The following is a 22,527-nucleotide window of genomic DNA, read 5'->3' on the forward strand; positions in this document are numbered from 1 at the left end:
CGTCACAATCGAAACCAATGCAAGGGGGCGTTCGGTTTCCACACTTCCACACAACTCATATGATCCATATGATAATATTGATAATAATAAACGTGTACATATAAATGGTGGCTCCATATTGGTGGGCTATATGCATTTGCAATATTTCATATCCATATTGCACGAATTCAGCATGCGCTCAATTATTTGGATAGTAAGGCACACTTCTAGCGCACTGGAACGCACCATACGTTCTTCCATGAAGTACGTAACATTTCGCTGCAAAACAACGTTTTCAACACGGGTTCTTGTAAGTAGATAGATTCAGTTCCTGCTTTAAATCGAATTCTGTAACGTTAGCTAGCTAGCTAATTAGCTTAGGTTAGCAAACGTTAAGCAGGTTTTACATATTATTATACATTTTAGTGGTACTAGCATTAACAACATGACATATTAAACTCAACTCCGGCTAAATGTGCAGTGTGTATGGCTAGTCTGATTTAATCAGGCTGTATACACATTTAATTGGTACCAATTCATACACAATCGAATGCTTGTAAACAAATTTATGAATGTAGCTACAACAATCTTGTTATTCTCATGGGCTGTCAGTCCTTGCATCCAATGTGTCTGAATTTGAAAGGTGGCCCTAAATAGCTACATTTCTCCAGCCACATTCCATCCATTCTCTGCTAGGCCTAATAATGATGGGGCTTAACAATTGTTGTGAATTCAAAATCAGAGATGGAGCCATAGGTCTATTGTAATACCTTCAATATTGATCATTGCTAAGTTAGATATTAATAACACTGACACTACTACATTAAAGTAATCAAATAGTTTTATTTTATTTCTTACATGCAGAAATGACTGTGGTGGCAGCCAGCATCACATAGAAGATGAACAAGGGTGATTGGGAAAACAGATTGAAGAAGGTGGAACAATTAGCTCAGTCCTTCCAGCAGTGTCCTTTGACCTCATGCTACAAACCTAGGCTGTCCCGGCCATGGCAGCCGTCCTCCATATGGAAGCTCTTCCCTCGTCAATGTATGGCTATCAACTTTGCACAGAGTTGCAGAGAGGTATGCACCAGCATGTCTGGAGTAATGTGGTGCCAGATCTGTCATGTTGTCTGTCATGTTTGACATTGACCATAGGATTTGACAAGACAGCACACACAGATCTGTGAGCAGGCTACTTTCTGTATGTCCGGAGGACTTTATGTCCTTTTGTGTGATGTGTGTTTTATTGCCCTTCCATTTGATTTTTTATTACCTTTATTTAAACTAGGCAAGTCAGTTAAGATCAAATTCTTATTTTCAATGACGATCTAGGAACAGTGGGTTAACTGCCTTGTTCAGGGGCAGAACGACAGATTTGTAACTTGTCAGCTCGGGGATTTGATCTTGCAACCTTTCGGTTATTAGTCCAACGCTCTAACCACTAGGCTACGCTGCCGCCCCAATGGGTCATAATAACAGAAAAAATTACATTGTTTTCAGCTAACTGTAGTTTTGATTGCCCTCTAATTCAAAGGACGTACACGTGTTTGCACTTGAGAAGGAACAGGCAAAGATGGGTCAGAGGATCTTCCTGGTCAGCAGTTACAGTGAGCTATGGCATTACTACAGGTATGTATAAGGTTACACCATTCACTTCAATACAACTTTATTTATACCTTCAGAGGCAGTTAAGAAATAAGAAAGTCCTATTTGTCATAACTGAAGATTGTTAATCAATGGTACTACTGCACTTCAACCCTTTAAATTTCAACTGTAATTAGTACCTACAGGCAATCTCTGATGCATTGCTATGAGGTGATCCCAGAGGGGGCTGTTTGCAAGCTATATTTTGACTTGGAGTTCCACAGGCCCTCCAATAAGGGCTTTGATGGGAAGTGCATGGTGGCCTCCCTCATCCAGGTACGCAAACATTGAATGCTTCCTTCCCTCTCAAGTGCAAAATAGACCTGGGTCAAATATGTTGTTTATGGTGTTAGTTATGTCATTGTTATGACAATTTACTTTACACTGACATGACACACACAATGTTTAGATCAGCCTATTGGCTAGGCAAACTAGCTAGCAAACTGGCTAATCAAATTAATACTTTGTGGCATGACAGTGTAAAGTCAGTTGCCATAAGGTGAAGCCAGCTGCCAAGACTGTTTATGCCAAATTTTATTTAGTTGTTATGACAGTGTTATGTAGCCCTTATGACTGATGGTCCAAATAAAGTGTGATCCATAGAAAGTATTTTTTTGCTGTACATTCTGAGGAATTAAATGTTAATGTAACCACTCTCAAATTCATAGACAGAGGTAGGGATGCAAAGACTCACTTGCATAATTTTAATCATGTTTTGAGGCTATACAGTGTTCGTTTACAACTACATTGTTTACAAACAATGGAGAAAAACTAGCTTATATTTTAGGTTCTGATGGTATGACTGTTGGACTACGCTCATAAGTTATATTCTTCAAGAATCAATAGGTATATACACTACCGTTCAAAAGTTTGGGGTCACTTAGAAATGTCCTTGTTTTCCATGAAAACATATATGAAATTAGTTGCAAAATGAATAGGAAATATAGTCAAGACGTTGACAAGGTTATAAATAATGATTTTTAATTGAAATAATAATTGTGTCGTTCAAACTTGGCTTTCGTCAAAGAATCCTCCATTTGCAGCAATTACAGCCTTGCAGACCTTTGGCATTCTAGTTGTCAATTCGTTGAGGTAATCTGAAGAGATTTCACCCCATGCTTCCTGAAGCACCTCCCACAAGTTGGACTGGCTTGATGGGCACTTCTTACGTACCATACGGTCAAGCTGCTCCCACAACAGCTCAATAGGGTTGAGGTCCGGTGACTGTGTTGGCCACTCCATTATAGACAGAATACCAGCTGATTGCTTCTTCCCTAAATAGTTATTGTATAGTTTGGAGCTGTGCTTTGGGTTCCTGTTGAAGGACAAAATTGGCTCCAATTACGCGCATACAGGGTATGGCATGACGTTGCAAAATGGAGTGATAGCCTTCCTTCTTTAAGATCCCTTTTACCATGTACAAATCTCCCACTTTACCACCACCAAAGCACCCCCTGACCATCACATTGCCTCCACCATGCTTGACAGATGGTGTCAAGCACTCCTCCAGCATCTTTTAATTTTTTCTGCGTCTCACGAATGTTCTTCTTTGTGATCCGAACACCTCAAACTTAGATTTGTCTGTCCATAACACTTTTTTTCCAATCTTCCTCTGTCCAGTGTCTGTGTTCTTTTGCCCATCTTAATCTTCTTTTATTTTTATTGGCCACTGAGATATGGCTTTTTCTTTGCAACTCTGTCTAAATGCCCAGCATCCCAGAGTCGCCTCTTCACTGTTGACGTTGCAGGTACTATTTAATGAAGCTATCAGTTTAGGACTTGTGAGGCGTCTGTTTCTCAAACTAGACACTCTAATGTACTTGTTTTCTTGCTCAGTTGTGCACCGGGGCCTCCCACTCCTCTTTCTATTCTGGTTAGAGACAGTTTGCGCTGTTCTGTGAAGGGAGTAGTACACAGCGTTGCACGAGATATTCAGTTTCTTGGCAATTTATCGCATGGAATAGCCTTCATTTCTCAGAACAAGAATAGACTGACGAGTTTCAGAAGAAAGTTATTTGTTTCTGGCCATTTTGAGCCTGTAATCGAACCCACAGATGCTGATGCTCCACATACTCAACTAGTCTAAAGAAGGACAGTTTTATTGCTTCTTCAATCAGAACAACAGTTTTCAGCTGTGCTAACATAATTGCAAAAGGGTTTTCTAATGATCAATTAGCCTTTTAAAATGATAAACTTGGACTAGCTAACACAACGTGCCATTGGAACACAGGAGTGATGGTTGCTGACAATGGGCCTCTGTACGCCAATGTTGATATTCCATAAAGAATCAGACGTTTCCAGCTACAAAAGTCATTTACAACATTAACAATGTCTACCCTGTATTTCTGATCAATTTGATGTTATTTTAATGGACAAAAAAAATTGGTTTTCTTTCAAAAACAAGGACATTTCTAAGTGACCTCAAACTTTTGAACGGTAGTGTATTAATTTAAAAGTCAAAAAATGGATGTAGCAATCACAGATTGACCCTTTAATGTCGATGGTACATACATTCAACATGTTTATTCATATTTATATTTGGTAACTCTGTTTTCTCCTGTGTGTTTACAGTATGTGTGTGAGAAGCTGGAGGAGGTGTATGGGATTGAGTGCTCTGGGAAAGATGTTCTGAACCTTGACTCCAGCACCGAGGAAAAATTCAGTCGCCATCTCATCTTCATTTTACCAAATGCAGCTTTTAAGGATAACCTACATGTTGGTACGTAATCTCCTACTGTCTCTGATGAAAAAAGTGGAAACGAGACCGTAGATAGAGATATACAGTTGAAGTCGGAAGTTTACATACACCTTAGCCAAATACGTTTAAACTCAGTTTTTCACAATTCCTGACATTTAATCCTAGTAAAAATTCCCTGTCTTAGGTCAGTTAGGATCACCACTTTATTTTAAGAATGTGAAATGTCAGAATAATAGTAGAGAGAAGGATTTATTTTATTTATTTCATCACATTCCCAGTGGGTCAGAAGTTTACATACACTCAATTAGTATTTGGTAGCATTGCCTTTAAATTGTTGAACTTGGGTCAAACATTTCGGGTAGCCTTCCACAAGCTTCCCACAATAAGTTGGGTGAATTTTGGCCCATTCCTCCTGACAAAGCTGGTGTAACTGAATCAGGTTTGTCGGCCTCCTTGCTCACACACACTTTTTCAGTTCTGCCCACAAATTTCTATAGGATTGAGGTCAGGGCTTTGTGATGGCCACTTCAATACCTTGACTTTGTTGTCCTTAAACCATTTTGCCACAACTTTGGAAGTATGCTTGGGGTAATTGTCCATTTGGAAGACCCATTTGCGACCAAGCTTTAACTTCCTGACTGATGTCTTGAGATGTTGCTTCAATATATCCATATAATTGTCCTCCCTCATGAGGCCATCTATTTTGTGAAGTGCACCAGTCCCTCCAGCAGCAAAGCACCCCCACAGCATGATGCTGCCACCCCCGTGCTTCACGGTTGGGATGGGTTCTTCGGCTTGCAAGCCTCCCCCTTTTTCCTCCTAACATAACGATGGTCATTATGACCAAACAGTTCAATTTTTGTTTCATCAGACCAGAGGACATTTCTCCAAAAAGTACGATCTTTGTCCCCATGTGCAGTTGCAAACCACAGTCTGGCTTTTTTTTGGAGCAGTGGCTTCTTCCTTGCTGAGCGGCCTTTCAGGTTATGTTGATATAGGACTTGTTTTACTGTGGATATAGATACTTTTGTACCTGTTTCCTCCAGCATCTTCACAAGGTCCTTTGCTTTTGTTCTGGGATTGATTTGCACTTTTCGCACCAAAGCACGTTCATCTCTAGGAGACAGAACGCGTCTCCTTTGTGAGCGCTATGACGGCTGCTTAGTCCCATGGTGTTTATACTTGCGTACTATTGTTTGTACAGATGAACGTGGTACCTTCTGGCGTTTGGAAATTGCTCCCAAGGATGAACCAGACTTGTGGAGGTCTTGGCTGATTTATTTTTATTTTCCCATGTTGTCAAGCAAAGAGACACTGAGTTTGAAGGTAGGCATTGGAATACATTCACAGGTACACCTCCAAGTGACTCAAATGATGTCAATTAGCCTATCAGAAGCTTCTAAAGCCATGACATCATTTTCTGGAATTTTCCAAGCTGTTTAAAGGCACAGTCAACTTAGTGTATGTCAACTTCTGACCCACTGGAATTGTGATACAGTGAATTATAAGTGAAATTATCTGACTGTAAACAATTGTTGGAAAAATGACTTGTGTCATGCACAAAGTAGATGTCCTAACCGACTTACCAAAACTATTGTTTGTTAACAATTCATTTGTGGAGTGGTTGAAAAACGAGTTTTAATGACACCAACCGACTTCAACTGTATACACTGAACAAAAATATAAATGCAACATGTAAAGTGTTGGTCCCATGTTTCATGAGCTGAAATCAAAGATCCCAGAAATGTTCTGTTGGCATGCTGACTGCAGGAATGTCCACCTGAGCAGTTGCCAGAGAATTTAATGTTAATTCCTCTACCTCCAACGTCTTTTTAGAGATTATTTGGCAGTATGTCCAACCGGCCTCAAATCTGCAGACCACGTGTATGGCGTCGTATGGGCGAGCAGTTTGCTGTTGTGAACAGAGTGCCCCATTGTGGGGGTGGGGTTATGGTATGGGCAGGCATAAGCTACGGACAACAAACGCAATTTGATTTTATCGATGGCAATTTGAATGCACAACAATACAGTGATGAGATCCTGAGGCCCATTGTGAGGCCCATTTTTTTTGTGACCAACATATGCATATCTGTATTCCCAGTCATGTGAAATTCATAGATTAGGGCCTAATTAATTTATTTCAATTGACTGATTTCCTCATATGAAATATTGTAACTCAGTCAAATCAATGAAATTGTTGCAATTATATTCTTGTTCTGTATAGATATTAAACTCATCTTCACAATATTATTGCTTTATATTGGATGTAGAAAATAAAATGCATTGTTTTCTAATCAATGTAGGCTTGTGCTGATTTAAAAAATATCTCTCATCAGTAAATCAAGTATGCATTTTGTCTTTTTTAAAGGGAAATTTATCCATTTGATTCTGCAGCCAGTGCTGAGCGTGCATAGGAGGGGAAGTGAACTTGAGAATGACATGGGTGGAGTCACAGAGGACAGTGGCAAAAGGTCTGTTCTAAAACAAATTTTGGTAACATTATCTTATAATTCTAAGGGATTTAACGCAATTAGTAACTAAGAAACAAATTGATAGATACATTCAATACTACAACACAATACTTAAGGGTTTAGAAAAGTCAGGTCCATAATAATTGGCACCGTTGATAAATATAAGCAAAAAATACTGTATAAAATAAATAATACAAATACTGAGATATATGGCATGTTCCATATAATGGGGATATTATATTTTATACTAATACAATTGCTCAGTGAAATATATTTTGTTTAACAAGTAATACAAAAATTCTCAAATATAGGGGTCAAAATAATTGGCACCCCTCTTTTCAGTACTCTAGCACCCTCCCTTTGTGAGGATAGCAAAACTGAGCCTCCTTCTAAAATGTTTAATAAGATTGGATTGAAGAGGGCAATCCATAAGAGCAGACAAAGGATATCAAGGATCTTGAAAGACTCTGTATGGAGGAATGGTCTAAGATCCTTCCCAACGTGTTCTCCAATCTCATTAAACATTTTCGAAAAAGGCTCAGTTTTGTTATACTCCATACATTGAAAAGGGGGGTGCCAATCATTTTGACCCCTATCTTTTTTATTAAACAAAATCTCTTTCCCTGTGCAGTTGTATTAGTATAAAATAATATAATAAAAAATAATAAAAAAATAGAATTAAATTGAGCATACAATATAGCTCAGTATTTGTATTATTTATCTTATACAGTCTTTTTATGGTTATCTTTATCAAGGGTACCAATAATTATGGACCTGACTGTAAATCCTATGTATTATTATTATTATTATTATTATTAGGGGGCTGATTGGAAGTCCACAGACCAAGAGGCCCAGACAGGAAGCGAGGGACCTCAGCTTCCTGTTGGTGAAAAACAAGGACGGACAGGATGGGCTTTTTGTTGACCTCGGTAAGTGTCACCTAAAGTATCTTGAAATAGTAGATACAAGCATTGAGAACTAATCTTTGTTATCTTTGTATTTTGTTCTGTTTTAGATGATTATATCTCTGTTTTATTGCTGTGTTTGTCCATCTATTTTTATTTTTATTTTTACAACCAGTAAAAAAGTTGTATGGAATTTGATTTATCTTGTCAATGCATTGTAAATTGTGTCAGTAATACTAATTTCCACTTGTTTGTGTTAATTTATGTTACAATGGATGAAATGTAGGTGTGTACACCAAGAACAGAAACTTCCGTCTCTACAAGTCATCTAAGGTGGGGAAGAATGCAGCCTTCACTGTTGCAGAGGACAACAAGTTCATCACCAAGCCTAAAAGGAACGTCTCTGCAGAGGAGAGCTTGTTCCAGTCCTCCTTAATCAGCAACGTAAGGTACAGATGAAGTGAAGGGTGGAGTTGCCCCTATATGCTGATCTTGGGTCAGTTTAGCATTTTCCACAGTACTGGGCAGGTTGGCATTTATTGGGATGTCTCAGGGGATGGTGATCCTAGATCTGTACCTAGAGGAAACTTTACCCCAGAACTACAGGTGACTTGACTGTGTACTGACCTGGCAAAGCTGGTTGAAATCATTTTTTAAAAATGCTACCACACAAGCCCACTGAATGCTGGTTTCGTCATGCGACATTAAGTGGGAGGAAGGAAGAGCAGGGGTGTGTGTTGAAGATTAACATTTGGATTGAGATGGAAGTGCTTGACTATTCAACATGCTTAATATTCTGACATGCTGCATGATGTGTGGCTAGGATAACATTTGTGTTTAATCTAATGTAAATAAATGATGTCTATTTCAATATTGGCCTGCAGTTTCACCGGTCAGAAGATTCTGACATGGGACCTCCATGACGAGAGGGACGGGATATGCCCCAAGCCTCATGCTCAGCTGGGTTCGACTTCACACTGTGTTTCAGGTACTGACCCACAGAAGACAGAGCTGTGTGTGTGTTGTGTACGTGCGAGAAAAGTTGTTAATGACCTCACCCAAACCAGGTGAATCATTCTATAAAATATGAGATTATTTGTCACTGGTCTACACGTAATACACCATAATGTCATGGAATTATGTTTTTAGAAATGTTTACAAATTAAAAGCTGAAACTTGAGTCAATAGGTATTCAACCCCTTTGTTATGGCAAGCCTAAATCAGTTCATAACAATTTGCTTAACAACTCGCATAATAAGTTGCATGGACGCACTGTGTGCAATAATGGTGTTTAACACCATACTACCTCATCTCTACCCCACACATAATTGTATGACCCCTCAGTCGAGCAATGAATTTCAAACACAGATTCAACCAGGGAGGTTTTCTAATCCCTCGCAAAATAGTGCACCTATTGGTAGAGAGGTCTTAAAAAATGTTTAAAAAATAAAGCAGACATTGAATATCCCTTTGAGCATGGTGAAGTTATTAATTAGGCTTTGGATGGTGTGTCAATACACCGAGTCACTACAAAGATAAAGGCGTCCATCCCAACTCAGTGGCCGGATAGGAAGGAAACCACTCACGGATTTCACCATGAGGCCAATGGTGACTTTAAAACAGTTACAGAGTTTAAAGACCTGTGACAGGAGAAAATTGAGGCTGGATCAATAACATTGTAGTAACTCCACAATACTAACCTAAATGACAAAGTGAAAAGAAGGAAGCATGTACATAATAAAAAAAATAGGCAAAATCCTAGAGGAAAACCTCCTTCATTCTGCTTTCCACCAGACACTGGGAGATTAATTCACCTTTCACCACGACAATAACCTAAAACACAAGGCTACATCTACACTGGAGGTGCTTACCAAGAAGACAGTGAATGTTCCTGAGTGGCCAAGTTACATATTTGACTTAAATCTACTTTAAAATCTTTGGCAAGACCTGAAAATGGTTGTCTAGCAATGATCAACAACCAGTTGGACAGACCTGAAAGAATTTTGAAAATAATGTGCAAATGTTACACAATCCAGATGTGGAAAGCTCTTAGACGTACCCAGAAAGACTCAGGGGTGTGAATACTTATGTTATTTATTTCTGCATTTTATTTTAATTAAATGTGCCAAAAAATTAAAAAAAACATTTTCACTTTGTCATTGTGAAGTATTGTGTGTAGATGGGTGAGAAAAAAATCTATTTAATACTTTTTTTTTCAGGCTGTAACAACAAAATGTGAAATAAGTCAAGGGGTATGAATACTTTGTGCGAAGCTGTCAAGGCAAAGGTTGGCTACTTTGAAGAATCTCAAATATAAAATATACACTGCTCAAAAAAATAAAGGGAACACTTAAACAACACAATGTAACTCCAAGTCAATCACACTTCTGTGAAATCAAACTGTCCACTTAGGAAGCAACACTGATTGACAATAAATTTCACATGCTGTTGTGCAAATGGAATAGACAAAAGGTGGAAATTATAGGCAATTAGCAAGACACCCCCAATAAAGGAGTGATTCTGCAGGTGGTGACCACAGACCACTTCTCAGTTCCTATGCTTCCTGGCTGATATTTTGGTCACTTTTGAATGCTGGCGGTGCTTTCACTCTAGTGGTAGCATGAGACGGAGTCTACAACCCACACAAGTGGCTCAGGTAGTGCAGCTCATCCAGGATGGCACATCAATGCGAGCTGTGGCAAGAAGGTTTGCTGTGTCTGTCAGCGTAGTGTCCAGAGCATGGAGGCGCTACCAGGAGACAGGCCAGTACATCAGGAGACGTGGAGGAGGCCGTAGGAGGGCAACAACCCAGCAGCAGGACCGCTACCTCCGCCTTTGTGCAAGGGGGAGCACTGCCAGAGCCCTGCAAAATGACCTCCAGCAGGCCACAAATGTGCATGTGTCAGCATATGGTCTCACAAGGGCTCTGAGGATCTCATCTCGGTACCTAATGGCAGTCAGGCTACCTCTGGCGAGCACATGGAGGGCTGTGCGGCTCCACAAAGAAATGCCACCCCACACCATGACTGACCCACCGCCAAACCGGTCATGCTGGAGGATGTTGCAGGCAGCAGAACGTTCTCCACGGCGTCTCCAGACTCTGTCACGTCTGTCACATGTGCTCATGTGCTCAGTGTGAACCTGCTTTCATCTGTGAAGAGCACAGGGCGCCAATGGCGAATTTGCCAATCTTGGTGTTCTCTGGCAAATGCCAAACGTCCTGCACGGTGTTGGGCTTTAAGCACAACCCCCACCTGTGGACGTCGGGCCCTCATACCACCCTCATGGAGTCTGTTTCTGACCGTTTGAGCAGACACATGCACATTTGTGGCCTGCTGGAGGTCAGACACAGCAAACCTTCTTGCCACAGCTCGCATTGATGTGCCATCCTGGATGAGCTGCACTACCTGAGCCACTTGTGTGGGTTGTAGACTCCGTCTCATGCTACCACTAGAGTGAAAGCACCGCCAGCATTCAAAAGTGACCAAAATATCAGCCAGGAAGCATAGGAACTGAGAAGTGGTCTGTGGTCACCACCTGCAGAATCACTCCTTTATTGGGGGTGTCTTGCTAATTGCCTATAATTTCCACCTTTTGTCTATTCCATTTGCACAACAGCATGTGAAATTTATTGTCAATCAGTGTTGCTTCCTAAGTGGACAGTTTGATTTCACAGAAGTGTGATTGACTTGGAGTTACATTGTGTTGTTTAAGCGTTCCCTTTATTTTTTTGAGCAGTGTATTTTGATTTGTTTAACACTTTTTTGGTTACTACATGATTCCATATGTGTTATTTCATAGTTTTGATGACTTTTGACTGGTACTGTATATATACAGACACAGATGAATACAACTTTGAGTTTGCACTTTTGGGACTATTCCATTGCGCCAGGCAGGCTATGTCAAGCTCACGTCTAGCATTTTAAGGAATATGACATATGTATTTGACCCAGGTATGGAGATTTCATTGCCAATGTTAAACTTCTGGCTAATACTGGTTTTGACTGAAAAAAACAGCGGTTATTGAATTTAATAGCCTTTCTGTCTTCTATGAAAGATATTGTTTTGTTTGTCATCCTTCAATGTAAGACTCTTTGGGAGGCTACCAGTGTTCTCCCCACAAAGAAGTGGACAACTTTGTTCTTTCTGTGGTGAAAAAGGATGGCATCCAAGGAAGTAAGTTTTAAGCAGCTGTTAGATAAATACTTTATATGTATTATTTTAGATGCACTGTAATAAAACAATCTAACTGCTGCTGCATTACAAAGATCTGTAGTGTATCAAATTAACCAAGTTGAAGTGTTGAAATATAAACGTTTCCAATTTTTTCCCTAACAGGCATACGACGGTGGAATTACTTTGTTTCAGAGCAGTTACTTGTCTACGACATCCTAAAGTACCGCTGGTGTCAGAATGTTGACCGGTTCCACAAAAGCAACAACATCATGTGAGTGTCTAGTTTGGAATTGAGGGGATCTATCTGTCTCAGTAGTCCAAAGTGTCATCCTTCCTTCCTCTCCTTTTCTCCTTACTGGATTATGTATTGATCTAAAATAACTAGACGGGTGAAAGCAAATAGCCCTATAGGTGGCCACCATGTTCTTTCCACCTATCCTGTTCTTTCAGATCAGTGCAGTTGAAGGAGAGGAAGCCATTTTAAATGTATCCCGATAAAGCCCTTTGTTACTGCATCCAGAGAGGAAGAGGCGAAGCGAGAATATAAAAAATATAGCGTTAAGTGTAACGGATGTGAAATGGCTAGCTAGTTAGCGGGTACGCGCTAGTAGCGTTTCAATCAGTTACGACACTTGCTCTGAAACCTATTAGTAGTGTTGCCCCTTGCTCTGCAAGGGCCGTGGCCTTTGTGGAGCGATGGGTAACGACGCTTCGTGGGTGTCAGTTGTTGATGTGTGCAGAGGGTCCCTGGTTCGCACCCGTGTCAGGGCGAGGGGACGGTTTAAAGTTATACTGTTACATTGATGCTGTTGACCCGGATCACTGGTTGCTGCGGAAAAGGAGGAGGTTGAAAGGGGGGTGAGTGTAACGGATGTGAAATGGCTAGCTAGTTAGCGGGTACGCGCTAGTAGCGTTTCAATCAGTTACGTCACTTGCTCTGAAACCTATTAGTAGTGTTGCCCCTTGCTCTGCAAGGGCCGCGGCTTTTGTGGAGCGATGGGTAACGACGCTTCGTGGGTGTCAGTTGTTGATGTGTGCAGAGGGTCCCTGGTTCGCGCCCGTGTCGGGGCGAGGGGACGTACTAAAGTTATACTGTTACATAAGCAGTGGGAGTGGGGATTGTTTGTATAGAGGTCAATGGAAGAGTGTTGAGTTTGGTCAACATAAAATTTAATTGCTAATTTGCTACTTGAGGCTTATTTGATTGAATAGAAGTTTCGTAATATTTAGGTTGTTACAAATGTACTGATAAACAGTGCATTCGAAGGTATTCAGATCCCTTCCCTTTTTCCACATCTTGTTAAGTTACAGCCTTATTCTAAAATGTATGAAATTACAATTTTCATCAATCTACACACAATACCCCATAATAACAAAGCGAAAACAGGTTTTAGACATTTTATTAAATTAAAAACAGAAATACATTATTTACATATATACAAGTATTCAGACCCTTTGCTATGAGACTCAAAATTGAGCTCAGGTGCATCCTGTTTCCATTGATCATCCTTGCGATGTTTCTGCAAATTGATTAGAGTCCACCTGTGGTCAATTCAATTGATTGTGCATGATTTGTAAAGGCACACACCTGTCTATATAAGGTCCCACAGTTAACAGTGCATGTCAAAGCAAAAACCAGGCCATGAGATCTAGGAATTGTACGTGGAGCTCCGAGACACGATTGTGTCGAGGCACAGATCTGGGGAAGTGTCCCACAAAATGTCTGCAGCATTGAAGGTCCCCAAGAAGACAGTGGCCTCCATCATTCTTAAATAGAAGTTTGGAACCACCAAGACTCTTCCTAGAGCTGGCCGCCCGCCCAAACTGCGCAATCAGGGGAGAAGGGCATTGGTCAGGGAGGTGACTAAGAACCCGATGGTCACTCTGACAGAGCTCCAGAGTTTCTCTGTGGAGATGGGAGAGCCTTCCAGAAGAACAATCATCTCTGCAGCACTCCACCAATGATAGAGTGGCCAGATGGAAGCCACTCCTCAGTAAAAGGCACATGACACTCCTATTTGCCTCATCTTCAATTTAAGCCTACTAGAGAGCGTGTGCCCTCAGGCCTGGGGGGAAGCTAAAGTCATTCTGTTACCCAAGAATAGTAAACCCCCTTTAGTGGCTCAAATAGCCGACCAATCAGCCTGTTACCAACCCTTAGTAAACTTCTGGGGAAAAATTGTGCTTGACCAGATACAATGCTATTTCACAGTAAACAAAATGACAACAGAATTTCAGCATGCTTATAGGGAAGGACATTCAACAAGCACAGCACTTACACAAATGACTGATGATTGGCTGAGAGAAATTGACGATACAATGATTGTGGGGACTGTCTTGTTAGACTTCAGTGCCGCTTTTGACATTATCGATCATAGTCTGCTGCTGGAAAAACGTATGTGTTATGACTTTACACCCCCTGCTATAATGTGGATAAAGAGTTACTTGTCTAACAATACACACAGGGTGTTCTTTAATGGAAGCCTCTCAAATATAATCCAGTTAGAATCAGGAATTCCCCAGGGGGAATTTAGGCCCTTTACTTTTTTACATTTTTACTAACGACATGCCACTGACTTTGAGTAAAGAGTGTCTGTATGCGGATGACTCAACACTATACACGTCAGCTACTACAGCGACTGAAATGATTGCAACACTCAACAAAGAGCTGCAGTTAGTTTCAGAGTGGGTGGCAAGGAATAAGTTAGCCCTAAATATTTCTAAAACTAAAAGCATTGTATTTGGAACAAAACACTCACTAAACCCTAAACCTCAACTAAATCTTGTAATAAATAATGTGGAAACTGAGCAAGTTGAGATGACTAAACTGCTTGGAGTAACCCTGGATTGTAAACTGTCATGGTCAAAACATATTGATGCAGTAGTAGCTAAGATGGGGAGACTGTCTATAATAAAGTGATGCTCTGCCTTCTTAACAACACTATCAACGAGGCAGGTCCTACAGGCCCTAGTTTTGTCGCACCTTGACTACTGTTCAGTCGTGTGGTCAGGTGCCACAAAAAAGGACTTTGCAATTGGCTCAAAACAGGGCAGCATGGCTGGCCCTTGGATTTACACAGAGAGCTAATATTAATTATATGCATGTCAATCTCTCCTGGCTGAAAGTGGAGGAGAGATTGACTTCATCACGGCTTTTATTTATGAGAAGTATTGACATGTTGAATGCACCAACTACTGGCACACAGCTGACACCCATGCATACCCCACAAGACATGCCACAAGAGGTCTCTTCACAGTCCCCAAGTCCAGAACAGACTATGGGAGGCACACAGTACTACATAGAGCCATGACTACATGGAACTCTATTCCACATCAAGTAACTGACGCAAGCAGTAGAATTAGATTTTAAAAACAGATTTTAAAAAACACCTTATGGAACAGCAGGGACTGTGAAGCAACACAAACATTGGTACACACACACACACACACACACACACACACACAAATTAGCCAGAGTGTCCCATGGGTGCGAGTTAAAGCAAAGAGAGTGAGGGCACACAGTGTGTTGTGAATGTATTGTAATGTTTTTTTTTTATTGTATAAACTGCCTTAATTTTGCTGGACCCCAAGAAGATTAGCTGCTGCTTTGGCATCCGTAATAAATACAAATACAGCCCGCTTGGACTTTGCCAAAAGGCACCTAAAGGACTCTCAGACCATAAGAAACAAGATTCTCTGGTCTGATGAAACCAAGATTGAACTCTTTGACCTGAATGGCAAGCTTCACGTCTGGAGAAAACCTGACACCATCCCTACGGTGAATTATGGTGGTGGAGATGTTTTTCAGCAGCAGGGACTGGGAGACTAGTCAGGATCGAGGGAAAGATGAACAGAGCAAAGTACAGAGAAATCCTTGATGAAAACCTGCTCAGGACCTCAGATTGGGGCGAAGGTTCACCTTCCAACAGGACAACGACCATAAGCACACATCCAAGATAACGCAGGAATGTCCTTGAGTGGCCCAGCCAGAGCCCGGACTTGAACCCGAGCGAACATCTGGAGAGACCTGAAAATAGCTGTGCAGCGACGCTCCCCATCCAACCAGACAGAGCTTGAGAGGATCTGCAGATTGGAATGGTAGAAACTCCCCAAATACAGGTGTGCCAAACTTGTAGCGTCATACCCAAGAAGACTCGAGGCTGTAATCGCTGCCAAAGGTGCTTCAGGACTGGCCACCCCTCATAGCCTGGTTCCTCTCTAGGTTTCTTCCTAGGTTCTGGCCTTTCTAAAGATGTTCCTAGCCACTGTGCTTCTACACCTGCATTGCTTGCTGTTTGGGGTTTTAGGCTGGGTTTCTATACAGCACTTTGTGACATCAGCTGATGTAAGAAGGGCTTTATAAATACATTTGATTGATTGATTCAACAAAGTACTGAGTAAAGGGTCTGAATACTTATGTGAATATAATAGTTCAGTTCAGTTTTTCAACATTTCTAAAAACCTGTTTTTTGCTTTGTCATTATGGGGTATTGTGTGTAGATTGACAAAAAAAGAATAAGGCTGTAACGTAACGAAATGTCAAAAAATTCAAGGGGTCTGAATACTTTCCGAATGCACTGTAAGTGGACACATCAAATCAAATTTATTTGTCACATACACATGGTTAGCAGGTGTTAATGCAAGTGTAGCAAAATGCTTGTGCTTCTAGTTCCAACCATTCAGTAATATCTAACAAGTAATATAACCTAACAATTACACAACGACCTTATACACACAAGTGTAATGGAATGAATACGAATATGTACAAAAAGATATATAAATGAGTGATGGCCGAACGGCATAGGCAAGATGCAGTAGATGGTATAGAGTACAGTATATACATATGAGATGAGTAATGTAGGGTATGAAAACATATAAAGTGGCATTGTGTAAAGTGGCTAGTGATACATTAGATGCAGATGGCAAGATGCAGTAGATGGTATAGAGTACAGTATATACATATGAGATGAGTAATGTAGGGTATGAAAACATATGAAGTGGCATTGTTTAAAGTGGCTAGTGATACATTTAATTACATCAAGATGGCAAGATGCAGTAGATTGTATAGCGTACAGTATATACATATGAGATGAGTAATGTAGGGTATGTGAACATTATATAATATAAATAGGCTAGTGATAAATTGATTACATCAATTTTTCCATTGTTAAAGTGGCTGGAGTTGAGTCAGTATGTTGGCAGCAGCCACTCAATGTTAGTGATGGCTGTTTAACAGTCTGATGGCCTTGAGATAGAAGCTGTTTTTCAGTCTCTCGGTCCCAGCTTTGATGCACCTGTACTGACCTCGCCTTCTGGATGATAGCAGGGTGAACAGGGAGTGGCTCGGTTGGTTGTTGTCCTTGATGATCTTTTTGGCCTTCCTGTGACATCGGGTGGTGTAGGTGTCCTGGAGGGCAGGTAGTTTGCACCCGGTGATGCGTTGTGCAGACCTCACCACCCTCTGGAGAGCCTTCCGGTTATGGGTGGAGCAGCTGCCGTACCAGGCGGTGATACAGCCCGACAGGATGCTCTCGATTGTGCAAAAGATTTGTAAAAGTGCAAAAAATCTGTAAAAGTTTGCGTGTTTTTGGTGACAAGCCGAACTTCTTCAGCCTCCTGAGGTTGAAGAGGCGCTGCTGCGCCTTCTTCACCACGCTGTCTGTGTGGGTGGACCATTTCAGTTTGTCCGTGATGTGTACACCGAGGAACTTAAAACTCTCTACCCTCTCCACTACTGTCCCGTCAATGTAGATAGGGGGCTGCTCCCTCTGCTGTTTCCTGAAGTCCACGATCATCTCCTTTGTTTTGTTGACATTGAGTGTGAGGTTATTTTCCTGACACCACACTCCGAGGACCCTCACCTCCTCCCTGTAGGCCGTCTCGTTGTTGTTGGTAATCAAGCCTACCACTGTAGTGTCGTCTGCAAACTTGATGATTGAGTTGGAGGCGTGCATGGCCACGCAGTCGTGGGTGAACAGGGAGTACAGGAGAGGGCTGAGAACGCACCCTTGTGGGGACCCAGTGTTGAGGATCAGCGGGTTGGAGATGTTGTTTCCTACCCTCACCACCTGGGGGCGGCCCGTCAGGAAGTCCAGGACCCAGTTGCACAGGGCGGGGTCGAGACCCAGGGTCTCGAGCTTAATGACGAGTTGAGGGTACTATGGTGTTAAATGCTGAGCTGTAATCGATGAACAGCATTCTTACATAGGTATTCCTCTTGTCCAGATGGGTTAGGGCAGTGTGCAGTGTGATGTCGATTGCGTCGTCTGTGGACCTATTGGGGCGGTAAGCAAATTGGAGTGGGTCTAGGGTGTCAGGTAGGGTGGAGGTGATATGGTCCTTGACTAGTCTCTCAAAGCACTTCATGATGACAGAAGTGAGTGCTACAGGGCGGTAGTCATTTAGCTCAGTTACCTTAGCTTTCTTGGGAACAGGAACAATGGTGGCCCTCTTGAAACATGTGGGGACAGCAGACTGGGATAAGGATTGATTGAATATGTCTGTAAATACACCAGCCAGCTGGTCTGCGCATGCTCTGAGGACGCGGCCGGGGATGCCGTCTGGGCCTGCAGCCTTGCGAGGGTTAACACGTTTAAATGTTTTACTCACGTTGGCTACAGTGAAGGAGAGCCCGCAGGTTTTGGTAGCGGGCCATGTCAGTGGCACTGTATTGTCCTCAAAGCGAGCAAAAAAGTTGTTTAGTCTGTCTGGGAGCAAGGCACCGTGATCCACGACGGGGCTGGTTTTTCTTTTGTAGTCCGTGATTGACTGTAGACCCTGCCACATACCTCGTGTCTGAGCCGTTGAATTGCGACTCCACTTTGTCTCTGTACTGATGCTTAGCTTGTTTGATTGCCTTGCGGAGGGAATAGCTACACTGTTTGTATTCGGTCATGTTTCCAGTCACCTTGCCCTGATTAAAAGCAGTGGTTCTCGCGTTCAGTTTTGCGCAAATGCTGCCATCAATCCACAGTTTCTGGTTGGGGAATGTTTTAATAGACGCTGTGGGTACAACATCACCGATGCACTTGTTAATAAACTCGCACACCGAATCAGCGTATTCGTCAATTTTGTTGTTCGCCGCTTTGCGGAACATATCCCAGTCCACGTGATCGAAGCAATCTTGAAGCGTAGAATCCGATTGGTCGGACCAGCGTTGAATAGACCTGATAGACGCGGGAGCTTCCTGTTTTAATTTCTGTCTATAATTTCTGTCTATGGAAGCAACAAAATGGAGTCGTGGTCAGCTTTTCCGAAGGGAGGGCGGGGGAGGGCCTTATTCTAACTTCCGCGACGCATATAACAATGGTCTAGGGTTTTGCCAGCCCTGGTAGCACAATCGATAGAATTTGGGGAGCCTTGGCATCCCGGCAACTTTGAGATTATTTTTTTTTAATATTGGAGTTGTGCCTGTTGTTCACAGTTGTGCCTGTTGTTCACATGCAAATCTGCCCTCTCATTGGCTAGAATGTTCTAAATCTGCTCCAATTGTTAGAGCACTCAATCCTGTCTCTTGTCAGTATATTGATACTCTTTGGTGAATCTCTAACATTTTCTTGATTCCTCCTTTCCTTGACCACCTCCTCAAGATGCATCTGAGGAGAAGATCCTTGATACCTTCTCTTGCATCCTCCTCACAACACAAGGAATTTACTTTTGAGATTAACACCCTACTTTTGTCCCCCTGACTTTTCTTTCTCTTCTTCCCCCACAGGATTCTGGTGGATCTTAAACAGGAGGTCTGGTACCAGAAGTGTCATGACCCTGCTTGCAAGAGCTTCAGATCTTCTAGTATGCGTTGGTTAAAATTGAAATAGTATTGAAGTAAAAATGGTGCTGACTTTGATTAAATAGAATAGATCTAATACTACTTGACACAAGTCGTCTTATTACCACAATCAAGAACCTGTGTTTTAGGTGATTGGTGTACCAGTATGTCATTAATTGAAATGACTGGAACAGCAGGAAATCTTACAGATTGTGCCTTTTAAACCTGTCATTACTCTTCCAGGTTACCCATTACCACAGGACATCTGCGTCAGCTACCTCATTACAATGGTGAGTTCTGCACCTGTTCCCCTCACTGCTACAAAAGTTTGATTTGCCTCAGTCACACTTGTGGCCATTTTAATAGAAAATTACATCACCAGAAAGAGACTGTTGGGTACCTGACTTCCTCTGGCTACATGAATCTGTATCTCAAAAAAATAATCCCACAATAACAAAAGTAAAAATAAAGCTATTAAGCTGTGTGTTTGTCTATTTGGCGGCAGGATGAGGAGGACCAGGCATATCTGATGGACGACGTGGGGAACATCGAGCTTAGCCAGACACTCCCAGCGGAGAAGTACCTGGGGGGCTCGGCAGCAACACTTCCCCAGGGAGAAGACCGCGATCCCTGGGGAGATGACCAGGCTTACCTGGAGGCCCTGGAGGATGTCGAGAGAAGCACAGGCGATTTGGCAGAGGATGATGTCCCAGATGAGCTTCTGCTCCAAACCATGACTAAGTTTGAGTCCCTCAAAGATTTGTGCTTGTCAGCCACTAAGTGCTAAGTGCATTTAACTTCAATTCTGTTCATGGAGACACAGGGTGACCAGGCTTTTGCCCCAGCTCAGGGGGAACCCACCCCATTCAACTATTCAAGGGCTTGATGCTTAGTTGAATTAGGTGTGTTGAGGTGCTGGGCTGGAACAAAAGCCTGCCAGCCTGTGAGTCTACAGGAGCAGAATGGAAGAAGACTGCATTAGAGGGAGGTTATACTTGTCCAACAGTTAATTTCTCATTTGTAATACAGTAATTGGGCTCCTGAGTAGTTCAGCGATCTAAGGCACTGCATCTTAGTGCTAGAGGAGTCACTACAGACCCTGGTTTGATTCCAGGCTGTATCACAACCGGCCGAGATTGGGAGTCCCATATGGCGGCGCACAATTTGCCCATTGTCGTCCGGGTTAGGGTTTGGCCGGGGTAGGCAGTCATTGTAAATAAGAATTGTTCTTAACTGACTTGCCTGGTTAAATAAAGGCTAAATAAAAAAATTGAAATTCAGTACAATCCTCAATTTCAATTACTGGCTGTTAATTCACTTTATAAAACAGAGGTTTTTCCTAATTACCTAGGCCTATTCAATGCAAGGTGGCCTATAGCAGGGGTCTCCAACAGGTCGATCGCAAGGTGCCAGTAGCTCGCAGCCCACCTAGGAGTAGCTCGCCAAACAAGTCTGAAAGTACATGCAATTTTCATGTGTTTCACTGCAAACGGTCATAAACAAATCTCACAAGTATCAGACACCGCAAGCTCCCAGCTACTATCTAGTCAATGCAGCATTGACATTATCAAACCCCTGGTCAGCCACTATTGGATTAAAAACCCAAACCTAACACAATATCATATTCATTTCCAGTAACATTGCCTGTGTCTGTGTGGTGCGTTTGTCGATCACTCTGTGTGTAGCTAGAAATACTTTCCCCAAAACCTTCTCTATTATCATAAGTATATCATTTGTATCTATTATTTGCAAACTTTGCCATGAAATGAGCAGCAGCAGTACACATTCCTCACTCGTTAGATACGCAATTAAAAGGGTAATTACACAACTAACATGGATTTTTTTGTTTCTTCCAGATTTAAGCATTGCCATGGACTCAGAACATTCAATTATGTTTCTATATGAACAATTGTATTTTTGAGAGTGAAAATGCAAAAGAATCTAAACATAAAAAATAAAAAAGTAGCTCTCATGGTAGAAAATGTTGGAGACGCCTGCGTTATAGCGTGACAATCTCCACAAATGTCTGGGAATATGCCATTAAAAAGAGCATTGTCGGCTGTGTAGTTCGCTGCACAATAAAGCACCTTGCATTGAATGTCGGCCCTACTGGTTGTTCTGATAGCGTAGAATTGTATATAGGATGTTTCTGATAACAACATTTATAAACTACCAACTCCTTACCTGTTTTCTGGTCCTTGTTTGTTCTGAATTATTTTATGGGTGATATTATAATTGTATTATATGACTGCAAACCATTTATCTGCAAATTGAGTCACCAAGCATGTGTCCACAGGTGTGGAAGGAAGCTCAAGTAATTCCACTGCCTAAAAATAGTAAAGCACACTTTGCTGGCTAATAGCCGTCCAATCAGTTTGCTGCCTGTTCTTAGTAAACTGATGGAGAAAATTGTGTTTGACCAAATACATTTTACATTTAATCATTTAGCAGACACTCTTATCCAGAGCGGTGGATACATTTTCATTTGTACTGGTCACCCGTGCAAATCGAACCCACAATCCAGGCGTTGCAAGTGCCCTGCTCTACCAACTGAGCCACACAAGGTCATTCTTCAGAGAACAAGTTTACTGAATTTCAGCATGCATATAGAGTAGGGCACTCAACTAGTACTGCATTGACTAAGATGAAAGATTGGTTAAAATAAATGGATAATAAGATGATAGTTGGAGCTGTATTGTTAGATTTCGGTGTAGCCTCTATGATTGATCATAAATTGTTATTGAAGAAACTCACTTGCTATGACTTTGCAATCACATGGTTGGATAGTTATTTAGCCAATAGAACCCAGTGTTCAATGGCTGTTTCTCTAACGTCAGATATGTACAGTGCAGTGTCCCTCAGGGCAGTTGCCTTGGTCCGTTAC

At 41.7% G+C, this 22,527-nt stretch overlaps 1 protein-coding gene across 3 annotated transcripts; it reads left to right on the forward strand.

Annotated features, from left to right (window-relative positions):
* Positions 1-102: 102 nt before the first annotated feature.
* primpol (primase and polymerase (DNA-directed)) lies at positions 103-20,795 on the forward strand. Of its 3 annotated transcripts, XM_038999867.1 has the most exons (14): positions 104-289; positions 844-1,061; positions 1,516-1,610; positions 1,763-1,901; positions 4,197-4,344; positions 6,692-6,794; positions 7,614-7,723; positions 7,986-8,148; positions 8,584-8,687; positions 11,789-11,875; positions 12,038-12,146; positions 19,590-19,666; positions 19,887-19,933; positions 20,149-20,795. In XM_038999867.1, the coding sequence occupies exons 2-14, from the start codon at positions 879-881 to the stop codon at positions 20,428-20,430; spliced, it is 1,647 nt and encodes a 548-aa protein (XP_038855795.1). In that variant the 5' UTR covers positions 104-289; positions 844-878; the 3' UTR covers positions 20,431-20,795. The 3 variants fall into 3 exon arrangements, with proteins under 3 accessions (XP_038855796.1, XP_038855797.1, XP_038855795.1); XM_038999868.1 differs by lacking the exon at positions 11,789-11,875 and having other exon boundaries at positions 103-289; XM_038999869.1 differs by lacking the exons at positions 1,516-1,610; positions 1,763-1,901 and having other exon boundaries at positions 103-289.
* The last annotated feature ends 1,732 nt before the right edge of the window (positions 20,796-22,527 follow it).

This window comes from Salvelinus namaycush, chromosome 8 (assembly GCF_016432855.1).
Source record: "Salvelinus namaycush isolate Seneca chromosome 8, SaNama_1.0, whole genome shotgun sequence".
Lineage (NCBI taxonomy): Eukaryota > Metazoa > Chordata > Actinopteri > Salmoniformes > Salmonidae > Salvelinus > Salvelinus namaycush.

Bases quoted from the DNA above. Each gene is read 5' to 3' on its own strand.
- primpol (XM_038999867.1), top strand. From the start codon at position 879: ATGAACAAGGGTGATTGGGAAAACAGATTGAAGAAGGTGGAACAATTA. The intron at 1,902-4,196 runs GTACGCAAACAT...GTGTGTTTACAG, and splicing joins TGGTGGCCTCCCTCATCCAG to TATGTGTGTGAGAAGCTGGA. The intron at 19,934-20,148 runs GTGAGTTCTGCA...ATTTGGCGGCAG, and splicing joins TCAGCTACCTCATTACAATG to GATGAGGAGGACCAGGCATA.